The sequence below is a fragment of the Cyrtonyx montezumae genome, unplaced genomic scaffold (assembly GCF_038088225.1).
Source record: "Cyrtonyx montezumae isolate F1298 unplaced genomic scaffold, pur_monq_1.0 scaffold_36, whole genome shotgun sequence".
Classification (NCBI taxonomy): Eukaryota; Metazoa; Chordata; class Aves; order Galliformes; family Odontophoridae; genus Cyrtonyx; species Cyrtonyx montezumae.
Genome location: NW_027072041.1, coordinates 7461120 through 7478631, shown reverse-complemented (window position 1 = coordinate 7478631; position 17512 = coordinate 7461120). Strand labels below are relative to the sequence as shown.

Below are 17512 nucleotides of genomic sequence, written 5' to 3'. Positions count from 1 at the left end.
TACTTTCAAATACTGTTCTAACCTTTGGCTATAGAAAATGCAATACACAAGAAAAAATAAGCTTCAGTGGACTCTTAGCTTAGCATTGTTTGGGAATGGTAGGTCTGGACAGCTTTGTGGAGTCTTATAACTCATAAAGCAGCAATTATCGTACAGCTGATTGTTATAATAATATCTTTTAAGATTTAATTTTTGCTTTAGATTACTGTATTTGTTATAGCAAAAGCATAGCTGTCGTTGAAGACTCTGAAGCGATAAACTAACTTTCCTCAGGTGTAAGTTGGATTTTTTCCAACACAGTGAGGGTGCTGACTTTTACAGTTTAGGACTTCTATTAGTGATGAAATACATAAGAGTGTTAAGTGTGGTGAGAAATCTGGGTAGAGATAAGGTTCTTGCTTCTTTCCACAGCAGTGGAAAAATCTGTATTTGCTTAAGAAATTGTGTTAAGTATGAGATCTTAGATGGTGTTTTGTAATGTACAGGGTATCAAAACATTAAAGGATCTGAAGTAGTCTACTGTACAGGAAAACACTTTGACACTTAAGTGAATATTTAGTAACTAGCCTGGCTGCTTTGTTCCTTGTCATTATGTTAAGAATTCGTTTTAGCAAGAGACAAATCTTAAGTATGAACACTTGAGTTTGGCAGTGTTAGGTCAAAACATTTAAGTCCTTAATTATGTGGAATGAAGACAAAAAAAATTGGATGAGTAAAGCCAAAAATAAGGTTCAATCTAATTTTACAAAATGGAGCTGAATTCCTTCATGTTAATTTTTAATGATACTTCAGAAAGGAGGGTGGCACTTCAGTCAGAGGTCTGACAAGCTTGTCATTTGCAAATAAATCAAAAGACAATCATTGCAACAGCAAGAACTACGAATGATGCAGTTTTGTCATTCTTTGATAGGTCCCACACTTGAGCCCTCTATTAAAAATAAATGTATTCAAGAGGTTCTGCATTAAAAACACAAACAATTAAGGGCTCTTCAGTTACTTTGCTAAGAGCTGCTGTAGAGCTAGGAGAGCTTTCATGAGATATGCAGGCTTCTACGGTCTGCTTTACCGAAGAGCTGAAGAACATATGCAATTAGACATAGTTGTCTATGCTCCAAGCAACTTTCTGCAGAATTTTTTGTTTACTCATTCTTTTGACTGTACTACATGACTCTCGATCAGCAATTACATAACAGGTATGTTATATGGTGAAGCTTCTGAAAGTAACTGTTAAGTACTTTTTAAGTACTAAGTATGTAAGCTCTAAATTTTGTTCTGTCTTGACCAACCAAGTTGTCTTAGACTCATTCAGGGGAAGAATGTATGTGAATACATATTAAAACTGATTCCATCTTGAGTAGTGGAAGCTCATATTGAACAGATTGATTTGTATTCAAATTAATAATTTTTTTTTCCTCAATGCTGAAAAAAAGCTCTTGCAATTCTTTATGGATAAGATTAAGTGAATTGTGCTGAAATATCTAATTTAATAAACTCATTAGAGAATAAATATATTTTAAAAACATTTATCAGTAAGAGTACTTCTTACTAGTTATTTGAGGTTTAAAAAAAATGAACAGAAGTTTTAGAGATTTGCTAGTGGATAAATAATTTTAAGTGCCTTATTTAATTATGTATGGGAAAGAGTGCCAGTATACAGGCTGCCTTCTAAAAATAAGCTGATTTTGGTTTTGAGATGTGGAATGGTGAATTTTAGTTTTCTTCCAGAGTGAATGTCTCTTACTTGGCTCTTGAAGTAGTGGAGGCACATCTCTAAACAAGCACTTGTTTATGATTTGTATGCTTAAATTTACCAACAACTGTGGATGAAAAGGAGATGCTGTTTATATGTGATGATTCCTTGCTTCAGAAGATGTTAGGAATAAATTCTTCAATTCACATGGTGGTGAGGCAGTAGAACAGGTTGCCCTGTGAATGCGTCATCCCCACAAGCATTCAGTGCTGGTCTTGTTAGGTTTCTGGGCAGTCTGATCTAGTGGTTGGCAACCTTGCCCATGACAGGGGCTTGAAGCTAGGTGATCTCTGAGGTTCCTTCCAAACCTAGCCATTCTGTGATTGAGACGGATACTTTATTTCAGTGCCACTATTAAGCTAGTTAGTTGTAGTACTGACACAATCAGATTAACTGAGGAAAGGGTGCACCTCTTGCTGGGTTCAACACTTAATTTTTCAACATACATACTGTCTAATGACTACTACAATGCAGAGCAGAGGCAAGTGTAGCTCTTCTTTTCTGTGTCTTGTATGTATTTCAGATGAAATATCTGTCTCTTTTCCTCTTCCAGGCTTGTTGACCCTTTTTGATAGGATTATTATAGAAATTTTAGAACTCTAATTGTTGTGCTTTGGGACTGGTAATTAGTACATGTTATATGCCTCATGTTAGCGTGTAGTTCTGTTTTTATACTCTCATAGTGAAGCTTAGATGCATGGGACCTTGTGAGAAAACCCAATAATGTATATGAATTGCATGTTTTATAGACTGTACTCAAAATACTTTTCACAGCTACAAAGGATACTTCTCAAAGTTGTGGGAGGGAGAGACTCTTGTATATCTCATACAGGCTGAAACAACTTTTTAGGATAAACCAAATTACTTCTGTCCTATTTTATTTATTTCCCCTTTTATGGCCTGTTACAATTCATCATAGCTTCAGAAGACAAAGCTAATTCCGTTCATCTAAGGCTAGCTTATTGGAAATTAACCACCTCATCTCAAACGTTAAGGCTGCTGTGTAAGTCTTCTCAGAGTTTAATACCTATATCCTTTAAGCAAGGAATGTGAAAAAATGCCTTTTAATACACAAATTCTCACAATCATCATACATATATTTTTTCATTAAGTTAAGAGTTGACAGATGTGTCAATAGTTTGGTCATACTGATAACTCCCTTATATGCTACCAATGAATAGAATGATTCATAGTTTATGGTTATGAACCAAACGAAACAGAAATAGACCAAAACTGCTTGCTGTTTGGTACTGTGTAAGAAGGAAGATACTTCTGTTGAGAACAGAGTTCTATTAACGTTGTTGTGAGGAGAGAGATTTGCTAGAAAGCAGCTGATTATTCATTGCCCATGCATGAGGAAGCTACTTTGCCTGGAAAGAAACTATCGCTGAAGTGTTCAGGAGATCCACCAGGCATGTGGGTATGCCAATAACTGACTTAGGCCGGGTGGGATACTTCAGCTTACATCAGAGAGAGAAAGAGTTTCACAAGTCTGTCCTGATGGGGAAAAAAGGTGTTAAAGCTTGTCTGTTGCATTTAGACCCCAAATCACATGTCTCTTGAGGCGCAGAAGCACTGTGGGGCTTGTGTTTTCTAATTACTGATTGTCTGATTTGTAAGCATCAGCACATCTCAGTGTCTTTGTAAGAAATTTGGGGTGATGGAAAGGCTTGGAGCAAAGGGTCAACAGATAAGTTAAAAATGTTTTCATCGGACTTGAGTTTGTCACTTCGTTCAGGTTTTTGCATGCAAGTTTGCTGACAGTTCTCAGTAGTGATTTCCCTCAGTCATGTCCTAAAACAAAACAGAAAAGTTAGGAGAACTGTAAATGGCTTAGTGATAGCATCTAGGTAGCAATTCTCTGCTACTATTAGCACAGGATTGTTCCTCCGTGATCTTATGTTTTCCTGCTACTTGTGGTTTCACTAATTTGCTGTTACTGACTACGTTGTTCTTTTCCCCCTGATGTTCTTACTGTAATTCTATCTTCGTAAGGATATTTTAGAGCCTGTGTCTTTCTTATCCATTCTTCATTGCTTCTCTTTTGGTATTTTGTATTCCTGCTGTTTTCTTTCTGTCAACAAAACTAAGATTGCCTTCTAATTGGCAGAAAAAATTGATCCTGAAAGAAACATTCTTCTTTCATGCCTGTCACCTCTATGTTAGGCTGCATGATAATTTGAGTAACAATAAATCTTAGTTTTAAAAGGCTTTATCATGGACTTAATGGTTTTCAAAAATGTTTTACTTGTCAATTAGCTGTGTACAAGGACCAGATTTGTGCCTAAATGTGTATACAGATTAGGTGCTTTAGACATAGCAGATGTCTCACAGTAGCTAACTAAATCTCTGCCCTCATTTGGGCTTAAACATTAACTATTTGTATTTGCAGTGGTATGAAGACATGGATTTCTATGTTATTTACTCCACAGTGTTAACTAATATGATCTTGTACAGTAGCTGATATGTGGGAACTAGCAGAAAACATAATTTTAATCAAAATGCTTACTTTTCCTCCATAGACAGAAATCGCCAAGAGATTGAATACAATTTGTGCACAAGTCATCCCATTTTTGTCTCAGGAAGTAAGTAAAACTGTTCAGCTGTTAAAGTGCAATTATGTTGCTTTTCTGTTCACAAATTAGCTAGTTTTAAGATGTTAATTTTATCACAATGCACAAGTGCAAGGAACATCTGTTATAGCTGAAGTGTGCAAACCCCCTGCTAATTTGGTTTACCGAATCTGAGTTCAAACTACTGACAATGGCTCAGCCTTTTTCATTCCCAGAGGAGAAGGTTAGTCCTTTTTTTTTTTTTAATAGAAAAAATCAATACAAAATGCTTTCATTTCTAATCATGGTGATTACTTATTTGATATTCAGTTGTTGAATGTGCAACCAGTGAAAATAAGTATGCTCACTGTCTATACTGTTTGTATCAAATTTTAGTGTAAAAACTGAGTATTTAGCTCAAATGCAAAATGCTGTTTAAGGTTGCAGACGCGTGTCTGTTCTGAATGACTGTGATTGTAGCATATTGTAGTCAGCTGCTGCTATGTGTTGAATGGTGTTATTTTGGGTATGCCTTTTCAAACTCTACAGTTTACAGAGTGTATTTGTAGTTCATGTTCGCATTCAGTGAAACATTTACTTTTCCCATTTAAGATTTCTGTAGGTTTTGCTGTGTGGACACAGTATTTAAATGCTGAAATTACTTCTAGTATGAAGCTGACGTTATTGTCCTTGCAGCTCTATTAGAAATTGATTATACATTTTTCAGAAAATTAATTTTGAAGTGGCACTGAGGGAGAGATAAATTGACTGCCTTCAGGGCTGTCATTTGCTTTTGATGGAAAGGAAGAGAAATGGAGTACTGTTCTCTTTTTACCTGTGTAAGGTATATCTTTCAAATAGCTTGAATCCTTCAGAGAAACTTCTTGTTCAGATATTTTTGTTCCTGGTTTTATTTGGTGCACAAATTCCTCTTCATACCCTTTCTTCTTTTAATAGCATCAGCAGCAAGTGGCTCAAGCTGTAGAACGTGCCAAACAAGTGACCATGGCTGAACTGAATGCCATCATCGGGGTACGTGGCCTTCCAGGTCTACCTCCTACAGTGTGTATAACTTGCTTTCATATCTTATTGCTTTAGTGTTTTTAAAATAAGTCTAATGTTTTGACGTACAACACTGTTTTGATGCTCAGTGTTGCTCAAGTATGTTTGTTTTGCTTGCACTGATTTTAACAGGGGTAAAGTTAATAGTTTGCTTAGAATGCTGTGTGGAACAACTTTTACTGCAAGAAGTGCAGTGATTAGGACAGTTGCTTGTTTATTTGTAAGTATTGTATGTCAGTTGAGGTAGTTACCTTTGCCTCATGCTTTTAGTCCTTAAAGCCTGTACAACTATTCATTCCTCTTTCCTTTGCCTCCTTGTGAATCTTTCATAAATTTTAAATTAGCAAGCTACTGAAAAGAAAATTCACTTGCTTTTGAAGTAGTAGTAATTGACTGACAGGGTGCTTTAATAGCCTTTCACCAAGTTTTTGCTTCTAAATGTCCTGAAATAAGTTAATGCTACTTGCTTGTGACTGGTTGTCAATCACAAGTCATTTGTTTTGTGTTAATGAACTTTCTGAACCATACATTCCTTCCACTGCATGAGTTCATTTCCCCCCCACTAAGTCTAGAATATTTCTCATGTTTTCTGCCCTTCCAGGCTAAGTGAAAGAAGTAGCTGAAACAAGAAGCCATCCTTTCTGATTTTATTCATATGTGAGCGCCTTGAGCAGATTCAAATTACTCATTTATCAATTTATGTTAATTGCTTGTGAGAAGATGCCCTGCTGGTCTTTATGGTTCCCTCAGACACTTTGTAATGATAATTAGACATGCTGCTGTATGGATTAACGGTGCCATAGTCCAATGACGTCTGCAGACAATGGAACCAGTTAATCCATCTGTGCTTAAAATTACATCCCAACTGGAGATGGAAAAAAAAAATAAGAGCAAGGGAGGATTAAAAGAATGAGCCTCAGCTTGAAAACTCTCCTTTCATCAGTTTCTCAATTGCAGATCTGCAGTCGGTTTGTCTGTGGTAAGCTATTGGCAGTCAATTAGGTGAAATAAACTGGGAGGGTGACCTTCATTTCCTCTTAATAGCTTTTCCTCCCTGAAATGGGGAGCTTCAGTGGATTTTCAGCTTAAATTTTATTCAAGCTGCTTTATTACACTTGACAGATTAGCTTTGCATAAACATACCCCTACCTTTCAAATCTGAGCTGTTTTTTCCTCTTCATATCAAATTTGACTGTTACTTAGTTGATTTGCTAATCATATTCTAAAAAAAAAAACCACACAATTACATCTGTATTTGTCACAATCTCCTCTGTTCTTTGCTTGTGTAATGAATTACTTTATTTCGAAGATCAAATCAGGTATTCATACAGCACATGTGCATTTGTGATATTTGATTAGCAAAGATTAGAGAACTGTACTTTCTAGCATCTTTTTTGAAATGAGTTCTTTAATGAAAATTGATTTGAAAGCTATTTTTAATGAGCTATTTTTGAAGAACATTATATGCAGCAAATGAAAATATGCATTAAAAGTATTTTTAAAAACAATTCTGCTGAACTTAAGGTAGTACTGTGTAGCCAAACAAATCTTACGTCTTGATCATATCATTCTCCTCTTTTAAAGTCTGCATAAAATAGTATTTTTAAAGCAATAGAGAACTACATGTACCATAGGCAATTAAGAGGAATAGAAATCTCATCTTTTTCACTTCTAAATAGGCTACTTTATAGATAATAGATAATCATCAGAGTAAACACTTTGTCTTCAGAAAGACTTCTGGGTTATGCCATATCAGTCCAAAACTGAGTGAGGAAATTATCACATTGAGTATAATTTCTTTGACCATGTCTGTATATGCATATGCATTTTTCTAAAATTAGATGTCACAATCATCTTTTACAGGCTTATGTGGTCAGTAATTATCTTGTGTTGCACAATAAGTTTCATGCTCTTGACATATGCTTGATTTTGTTAGAAAGGGGCTGTATGCATCCTGGAAAATCCAAATAGCATAAAATTGGGTTGACAATTCAGTGGACCTTTGCTCTCCCTCACTGAGCATGCAGTGTGTCAAGCCCTCTCCCCAGAGGGGGAGGAGACATCAGAAGCTTGTCTGTTCCTACACAAGGCAGCTGCACTGGAAGTAAGCATGGCCTGGTATGATAGCAGCTGTCAGTATTGTTTGGGGACCTGACTTTGTGTAAAGAACAGTGGAAGGACCATGCTGTTAAAGTGCAATGTCTTTCAAGATGAGAAAAGAAATACTAATTTAACGGTTTAGACATCTATTATGAGCATGAAAGATCACGAAACTTCTTTCTGAATGCAAATAGGCTGCAGCATTCTGTAACAGAAGATGATTGAGTACACTCTGGGGTTATACTACTGAGGATAGTGGTGTATAGTCAATTTTGACAATAGAAAGAATGCTTAAATTCTCTAGCTGGTGTCCACTTGAATAGTTTTCTCCTGACTAGAAAAAAAGCCTGCATTTTTGTTGGTGTTTAACTTTTTTCATCCTTTACTTCTTAGAAGGCCATATTTTTTTTAGATTATCCAAAAGTTTACCAGTCAGCTTGCCTAAATTACAGCAAAACAGCTCTTGCTGCTGCTGCTGGGCCCTGTTTGAATTCTAGAAGATAACAAAGTCCTTGATTAGTAGGAATGTTTTTTAAATTTTTTTTAAGCCATCTTTTTTTTATAACTTTATTTACAGTTGAAAAATTAGAGGTTTTTAGAGAACAGACTGTGAGGTTAGGAACTGTTTTTCTAATGGACCTGTCAGAGTCAAAAGTCAAAGTTTTGAGTCAGTGTATATTAAGGAAATATTAAAAACAAACAAACAAAAAAGACTAATTGATGCATTTGAAAAGAAATGTGTGTAGTATAGTTGGTCTTGATTAGCTTATGCTTTTCCTGCATGTTCTAGGAGGCTTCACTTTCCAGCTAGCTGTGTAGCAGTGTAACTTAAAACAAACAAAAAAGAAAACCCACCAAAAAACCCTGTATACTTTTTGTAGATGATGCTATTAAAATTTATTGTATTTAAAGTTGAAAAAAGTAACAGATTTACTAGGTAGTGGAGTAATTGGGAGCGGGGGGAGGGGAGCAACAATGCTACAATGCAAAGCCACTTTGGCTTAAAGGTAGTTACTTCTGTAGTTGCAACAAGTATTCATATTTGGGGTTAAGGGAGAATCCAGGTCGTATGAAAGATTTAATTAGGTAATCATGGTTTAACTTGAAGGGATTTTTTTCTCAGATATGATAGCCTAGAAAGGTTCATGCTGGGAATGTTAAAAGATGGTTATAATTGATCTGTCTACCTTAGATGTAAACAATGTAAAAATGTTAGATTTGTGTACTTCAAAATTAACAGACTAGAACAATTTCAAAATAGAATATTATGCAAATTTCTGAAATAAGAAACATAAGCAGAAAGCTGGAATACTTTTTTGCATTACATGTTTGATGCAGTGTTTCGATATATCGTTAGGGATGTCTCTGAGTTTTGAGGTGGGATGCTAATGGTTCTGTGAAACATACCTTCTGGACTGACAGTACCCCTGAGACTGATTGAGTTATAGGCCTCTTTGAGGCCCCTCTACTGTTGCATGTGGTGATTGGCTAAAGGATTAGCAAGATGCAGGATTATTTTTTCCTCACTTGGCTGCAGTTGCTGGCTATCTCTGGGATTGTAGTGTGTGAAGCTTAAGAGGATGAGGTTAACCTCTTGAGGGTTTATTCTTATGAGTGTGTAGTTAATCCTTAGAAAGCCTATAAATAACTAGGCTGTATGTTTCATTATAAAATAGAAATACAGGCTAGAGCAGAAATGAATGCAGAACTTAGTGCAAGGAAAGAGCTAAGCAGCTGTAGCATTACTTTAGATCCTCCTCAGCCGTGATCTGCATTATGCCTCAAGGGGAGGGAAACTGCCTAGTTGCTTTAAATTAAATAATATGAAATCTCAAGGTTACATACAGAATGATATAGGGCTATAAGTTGGAATACTTCAGAGTAGGAGAGGGAAGCAATTAGTGAATGAAGCATACAGATCTGAAATAAATAAAGATGTAGTCTGAAATGGCAAATGCTGTTGTAATAACATGAAGTCAGTGTCACTGTGCTGATAACGGTAAAGTTCTGTTCTACAGGGTAATTTGCAGGCATAATAAAACTGAGTTACTGACAAAGGCAGAGCCAGTATAAGCAGGAAACTGTGTACACATGTACTTGGTCTTCTTGAAGAACCTCAGCACTTTAGTGTGAAACATTAGAAATGTATGGGGAAACACCAGCTCACTATTTTTCTTGGAAGAGCAGTGCAGACAGTAGAGGCAGGGATCTGTAGAAGGGCTGGCTGGAGAAGAAGAGAGGGCTTGATGTTTGTTCTTGAATTAGGAGACTAGCATGGATGGTAAGGATAACTTTAGGAACGACTGAAAATGTGGCAAAATTACAGCTCATTACAGCAGTCTGCTGTATCTCTTCACAGCGCTAAAGAGTTTGCAGGATTCCTTATATCTGGTAACTCCATTTATTACTAATTTCTTCAGTTATCAGGGCTGCTGTTATTCTGCAATGTTTAATTTCCTGAGAATGTCCAGTACTGTTTTTAAAGGTTCTAGTTAACTGTAACTCTATCAAAATAAATCAAAAAGCACTTAGTAACACTACGACAGCAAAACCAGAAGTAGATTAGCAGAAGTAGTGCTCAAATATGTTTTCTGAGATGACTGGTAGAAAGGAGTTACTGCGGGTATGTATAGGGAATTTCCAAGAAGGTTGTCCGTGGGTTGGAAAATTGAAATGCAAATGAATGTGGTACCATTTCTTAGGACTAAGAAACTTTCATTTGTTATTTCTAAAAATATTTGTAGTTGCTAGTAGCTGGGACAAACAAGTGATTAGTCTCTAAAAAAACTATACTGAACTTTGGATTTTAATTTACCAAAAAAAAAAATTATGCTTTGATTACTACCTTTGTCCTCAGCAAGATTTAAATTTCTGATGAACAAAAGAGCCAGGAAAAAAAATAAATTCTTTACTGAACTCATGTATTAGTAGTAAAAAGAAAAAAAAAACTCAGTAATAAAATTTAAGTCATTTTCAAATTGGTGTGTGCTTGAATTGGTTGGTTTTGGCCATGTTGCAGTGGGAACATGCTTTTAATGTGTTTGGATGGTAGTGGCATGCTGCTGGTAACTAAAAATGCAAATATGTAGATTTGGGGTAGAAAGTGAGTAACAGTGGGAACTTACGGTTGCCCCCTGAAAAAAAAGTGTTTGCAGTATATTCAAACCAAAAGCAATGTGTGTTGACAGCTTCATTCTAGAGACTTAAGGTTTGCACGTGAGACTTCATAACAAGAAGTATGTACTTGAATGATTAAAAAAAAAGGGGGATGGGGGGGGGGCAGCGCTAGGGCTTTCTTTTCTCACACTGATAGCATTGAGAAGAAAATGACTCATTTCAGAAAGACAGCCATTTTCTTACCTGGATCAAAAAGCAGAGATTAAGGTTATCTTCTGTGGCTTTTAGACTGCAATTTTGAATTTGTTACTTCAGAATTGACAGATCATTTGAAGATATGTTTTCCTCCAGAAGGACTTTTTTTTTTAATACACTCTGCCTCTGTCCTTCTATAACTCATGCCTGCCCTGTGGCATCAGCCCTTTAGTAGATCTCTCTGAAAATAATGCCTCCTATTTATTTCCATGGAAACTACAACAGATGTAAAAAGCAAAATAATAGTATTTGACAGAGCAAATTCTCAGCTACAAAACAGTGTTTTTCAAGATAGCCACTGCCATTAGCTATGGATCTTTGCCAGTGATGAGCAAGAGTCTGCATGCTGTGCTTGTAAGCGAGTGCATGGCCATGCAGAACATCGCTTTTCTTTCATGTCACCGTTGCCACTGCTGAAATGCACCACCCATCAACTTACTGTGCCTGCATCTGCTGTTTAGTCTCCGTAAATGTTCAGCGAGTATCAATGAATGTCTTTGGGTGCCATTTTTTATCCAGGGAGGAATTCAGTGGCATGCCTGTACTTCATACATGCTTCCATATTAGATGCCACTTTGTCAGGCTGCCCTTCTGCTGCCATCGGTCACATTGCAACAATTTCTTGAGATATTAGTTGGAAGGTTCAGCCTCTACTGCCATGCCACCAACATTCACCTCTGACATGGACCAACATAATAAAATAAGGGGCATTATTTTCAGAACTTTCCTGGTAAAAGCTGCTGGTTCCTCCATTATTTCAATTTTTTTTCCTCCAGTACTAACTTCAGTTTTGCTGTTTGACTTAAGGGGGAAAAAAGTCATTACTAGTACCACCAGAGTCTTTAGAACTTGATCTTCTGTGACTTATTTCTAGTTTTTGTTATAGACTGCTTGGTATAGACTACCAGATCTAATATAAGATCTGTTACTAATTCAGAGTCTTATAAACATTTTCAGAAGAATTATGGTCACTGGAAAAATTTACATGTAATAAATGCACACAGGAACTTCTGTAATTTTATAATAATTGCTTATATAACTATAAAATATCGTGCATGTCTATACATATAAGCTTATATGCTAGCTAGCAAAAGAGCTTCATTTTTTTGTTCTTGCTATTTTGCTGGCATAGCTACTAATAGAAGCATTAACAATGCTTCTATGGGTCTGTACTTGTTGTGAGACAAGTTTTGGGCTTGCTTACTTACTTCCCTCCTCCATTACAGCCTGGAGGAGGGAAGGGAAATCCTTTCTTCTATTCTCAAAAGCCCTTCTGTGGATGTAGCTGCACCAGTGGAGTGCTAATGTACCTTGGGGAGAAGATACTGCTGAGCTGGAAAAATTCCATCTGCTGGCAGGATCCTATGTCCTCACTGTGGGGCTCTGCCAGCGTGGAACAAGCTACAGTGGCTCCCCAGAATAGCTAGGCTGCTAGTGCATGTTTGCTGTTGTGAAAGTGCCAGTCATTCTGGGAGGCCTATATAATTCTTCCCTCTATGTCAATGGAATGTTGTTCTTAATAGCTAATTGATGATGATTTTAGAAGAAAAACAGCTGACTGTTCACTGAGTGTGGTAACAAATCCATTTGGGTGGGTTCACCCCACATCTGTCATTCCAAGAGTGGTCTTTTTGAAAAGTCCTGAAGTGTAATATCCCTTTATCTTTCTAATTCTGATGCCTGGACTTGTCCTCTAAAATGCCAGAAGGAAGGGCAGAGAAGCCTAGCTGTTAGAAGTGAGACTGAAAAGCACAACAAATATTAGAGTTGCTGCTATTAGAGTTGCTGCTCAGCACAGAGCTAAGGAAAAGGTGAAGTACTTCTTTCTCCTCTGCAGTGTGTGTGTCTGATCTATATCATTAATGTGGGAATATACTAATGGTTAACAAGCTGCCCTTTGTTTTTTTTTTAATATTTGCTATTTGCCTTATATTGTAGAGCACTGAAAAGCTGTTTGTTCTTATAGAGCTAACTACCGTATTAAAAATGGGATCTTGTGATTTCACGGAAATACTGTGTGTACATGTTGATAGGCTGATAATGACTACAATACTTGAATTGATAGTAAGCCAAGCCTTTCTTGTGATTCGATGTCATTTTCTTTATTAAAAAAAAAACGAAACCTGAATTCTTCCTGATACATAGAATTTATTATAAAATATACTGGAGTATATATTTGATATCTGCTCATGGTTTTAATGAGCTCTCAAAAATTCTTCTAGTTATTTTAGTGGACAACTGTATTTAGAGTTTTGCTACCTAAGTTCAGGTTTCAATATAACTACTTTGGCCCCTGTTGAAAATTGTTATCCCTGTTCTATGCTGCAGGTTCTTTAGAGATGAGCTACATACATATATAGTTTGTTTTCCCAAAGAGAGGATATGTCTTCCCTTCTGTATTTTAATTTTTCCATGGAGTATTTATTTCTCCTGAAATACAGTGCTAATCATCAGATACATATATTACTGTTTCAGAGAAGTTGGTATGGCAGCTTTATGATTACAAATAGGTTTTTTTCTTCCTTTTGATAAAAAATAACTTTTAACCTTATAGAGGAAGTGTATGGGGAGTTGTGTTTACGGGAGTTGTGCTTATCTTTCTTTACTTTAGGGAGATTAAAGGATGTATTTTGGTCTTTATACAAGAGGGAGAAGAAACTGGCTCTGTAGTTGACAGTGTTCAGTATTTTATAGAAAAACTGCATAGTACAAATCTGTAGAAGAAATGTTTTACAGTGGAGCAGGTATGCATCAATGTAAAATTGTAGTTAGAGCACCACTGGACGAGGTGGTGGTGGTGGTGCTGTTTTTTTAATCTTCCTGTATCATTTGAAATCAGTCTTGTTTTTCCTATTTAAAATCTCCAGAAGAACAAAGAGAGATGAGACATCAAAGAGGATCCCATAGCAGAGAAATGAAAATGATTCCCAAAATGGAGAGAGATAACAAAGGAGGAATAGGGAGTCAGATCATAAGGATTTAAAAAAGGAAAACAGATATAACAAAAATATATACTTAATACTCCTTTACAGTAGTAGAGCACTTTTTACATGGTATTTTGTAGAGTATTTTGCTTTTCCCTGTTTTTTATATATGGATAACAACAACAGGTCTGAGGTTATTAGTGTGCTTGAAGTTGCTGTATCTGCAGAGTAGTGAAATGCAACTTGCCAGCCTTCATTTATTTCAGATGAAGTTAATTTGTGACGGGGAAAAAAAAACTGCTTGGGGAGTTTGTGTGGGGAAGCAACCTTTATGCCAGTATGTCTTGCATTTTCTGTACTGTGTGAGTCAATTTGTACAGTGCTGTACTGTTTCAAAAAAACTCAGAAAGATGTGCAGTTGAGATTCATAAGTATACTTTGAGTTGTTTGAAAAAGTGGAACTAAGAACTGTGAAAATTTTCCAAAGAGCATAATGTTCAGAAGTCTGACAGTTTAAAACAAATTCCTGTAATAAAAAAATACGAGAAAGAAACTTGAGTTATTAATCTTTTTTTTTTTTGGTACTGTGATATTTGCTTTCTGATATTTCTCATCTGCACAGTAAATTGTTTGATTTTTAGAATGGAACTGAAGATGAGTGGTAATACTCAGACATTATCTAGGCATTTTCTGTAATAAGGCATGAAAAAAGAATTTTCCCATGAAACAGTCTGGTCTTTAAATAGTCATGACATTGTCACACAAATTTTGTCTGAAATATGTATTTGGATAGATTTTGCCAATCTGTCCTGTGGACTTCTATCTATATAATAGAATGACATTTCATGTTGTATACAGATGGAAGAGGCTTCCTGAAGATGCTTTCTTTGTTCTGAGGGAAACATCTTTTCTTCCCTTACCTTAGCCACTGTGGCTGATGTACGTAATGGATAGTTTTCAAATAATGGTGCAAACCTACAAAGTCACCATTTTTGGCTCACAGGCTGGAGATGCTGTAGTGGGCACTTTCAGGTTTGTTTACCATTGTAAAGTGTAGCTTTCTATCTGTCAAAATTTCATCTTAATCTTTAGAAGAAAAAGAAGTAAAAAAATCCAGTGAACCAAAATAAACACAGATGTTTCAAAGGAGAGAGAGAAAGCAGTGATACTAGCAGCTCTCTTCAGCACTTCAACTCTAAGTAACTGAATTGTTTAGGAGCTGAAGTTAGCAGGGACTTCTGGGTTCTTCTGTTCCAACTTCTCTACTCAAGCAGGGGCACCCACAGCAGGGTGACCAGGCCAGTGTCCAGGTAGATTTTGGAGATCTCCAGGAAGAAGACTACCCAGCCTCTGGGTAACCTGAGCCAGTGTTCCATCATTCTAACTGAAGTGCTTCCTGCTGTTCAGGGAGTATATCTTGTGTTCTAGTTGTTTCCGTTGCTTCTTGTATTGGTACTGTACATCACTGAAAGGAATCTAGCTCTGTCTTTGCACTCTCCATTTGGATATTTGGACATCTTGGTGGGATCCTCCTGGGCCATTTCTCTAGGCTAGTCCCAACTCTCTCATCCTGTCCTCATAGTAAGAGGGGTGCTCTAGTCCCTGTTGTTATCTTCATGGTCCTTCATTGTACTTCTTGCAGTAGATCCAAGATCCAGACTCCTCTTGCATTTTGAAAGGAGCCCAGAACCGGATACAGTACTAAGATTTTGTCATCACCAGTGCTGAGAAGAAGGCAAGCCTTCTTATTTCCCTGGATCTGCTGATTATACTTTCTTTGCCTAGGGCAGCCTGGATTATCGTTAACCTTCTTAAGTCAAGAGATCACTGCTGGATATGTTCAATTTGATGTCTGCCAGAGTTCCTGAGATTTTTTTTTGCAGAGCTGCTTTCTAGTTGTGTGACTTTCAGCACAAATGTGCACCTGATGCTGTTCCTTCCCAGAAGCAGGACCTTCTTGAGTTTCCTGTCAGCTCATTTCCCCAGTCCATCAAATTCTGTCTGGATGGTAGCATGGCCCTGCAAAAGAGGAACCTAGAGCTGAGTTTTGCAGATTACTGCTGTTCTAAAGATTAGGATTCAAATAGGTCAGAATGAAACATCAGGGGATGTTCAGGTTGGATATTAAGTAAAAATTCTTCTCAGAATGATAAGACTTTGAAACAAGCCACCTGGGGAAGTGGTGGAGTCACTGTCTGTGGAGGTTTTCAAGAAAAACGTAGAAGAACACTGAAGGACATGGCTTAGAGGGTGTGGTTATTTTGGGTCAGCAGCTGATCTAGATAGATTTAGTAGTATACTTTATAATTAGTAGTATACTTTAAGATAAGAAGGGAGATTGTAGGACCTCATGGTCACTGTTAAAATACATGGAGCCAAAAAGAGGTGTGATATTGTGACCCATATTTCCTCATATTTCCTGTGTGTGAACAGAGACTCACTAACTGCTGCTGGAAGCTTGCAGTAGCGCTTGAAAATTAATTATGATTAAAGAGCTCCTAATAGCTGAAACTAGAATGTTGTACATGAAGAACTTTGAAGATTGCTAGGAGGTACGTGGAGAAGCAAGTGCTGTGCTTTTCACACATTAATTCTGGGGTCTTTACAGTCTGGTTGGGGGATTATAGGGAAAAAAAAAGAGGTAATGAAATCTCATTCTAGACAGCTGAATGCCCTATTTCTTTCCTCTGTCTGCAAATACAAAGAATTTCTGTTTTTACAACAAAATGTTGGCTGAACTATTGACGCTTTTAAAATCAATGCTCTGGCTAATTATCTCAGTGCAATTGCTTAGGTATGCATCATTGCTCTCTTCTCTGCTTCCTATGTCCCTCTGAAACTGGACACAGCCCTTCAAGTAATGATAATAATTGGTAGTAAGACATACCTGTTACTCATCCTTCTTTGAGCATGTTTCTTATGGCAGGTGTCTAGTTTTTAATTAAGTGCTAATGAACATACCTAGTGGACCATGATACTGCTGCCAAGTTCTTCAGTTTTATATCTCACTGCTACTAAGCTCTTAAAAGGTGACAGAATAGGCATTAGTGTCTTTGAAGTGACAGGAAAGTCATTATATGCATAATGTAATTGTTTCTAGGATCTGCAGTGGCAAATGTCTAGTTACTAAATACATCTGGTGAGCACTGCTGTTATCCATCTCCCCGGTCTTTGGCTTTTTTCTTTATGTGCAGCATATTTTTCCCCCTCCTAGAAAGAATGTATACACTCTTTAACAATTCAGAATATATAAATGAGAAAATAACAGGACAAGAGCTTCTGGAAAGGGTCATCTTTATCTGTGTATTAGGAACAACTTAAAGTCTATTACAAGTAGACAGAATATAAAACATAAGTCCATATACATCACTCTTAAACTGCATTGAATCTCAGATAGTAAACTTTAAACCCAAACTACACTACTGACATTAAAGACCACAATCAGGTTTTCAGTCTTAACAATGTTTAATGTTGTTGCTAATTTCAGTGTTTTTGCAGACCATTTTCTACTGCTGCCCTCAGTAACCATTTTACAAGGCACTAAGGTGTTGTGCTCAGAGGTGCATTTCCCCTTAGAGCTCTCATATTCTGTTCTATATATTAGATAGAGCATTGCTCCTTGGCTAACATATGCAATCCTATCAGAGAAAGCAGCTGTTGCCATTTTTGTCACATATTTTCAGCTTAAAGGTCTTTATTAGAATAAATTAATCTGTTCCTCATTTCTAGGGCTTGCAAAATACACTGGATGC

At 36.7% G+C, this 17512-nt stretch overlaps 1 protein-coding gene across 3 annotated transcripts in view; it reads left to right on the top strand.

Annotated features, from left to right (window-relative positions):
• The window catches only part of TLE1 (TLE family member 1, transcriptional corepressor), a 71194-nt gene that overhangs the window by 16027 nt on the left and 37655 nt on the right, over positions 1-17512 (top strand). For 2 of the 3 annotated variants that reach the window (XM_065745559.1, XM_065745561.1), the window contains 2 exons: positions 4273-4335; positions 5260-5364. In XM_065745559.1, the coding sequence (XP_065601631.1) occupies positions 4273-4335; positions 5260-5364 (168 nt within the window). The remainder of the gene's footprint in view (positions 1-4272; positions 4336-5259; positions 5365-17512) is intronic. The other variant, XM_065745560.1, reaches the window with a different exon arrangement.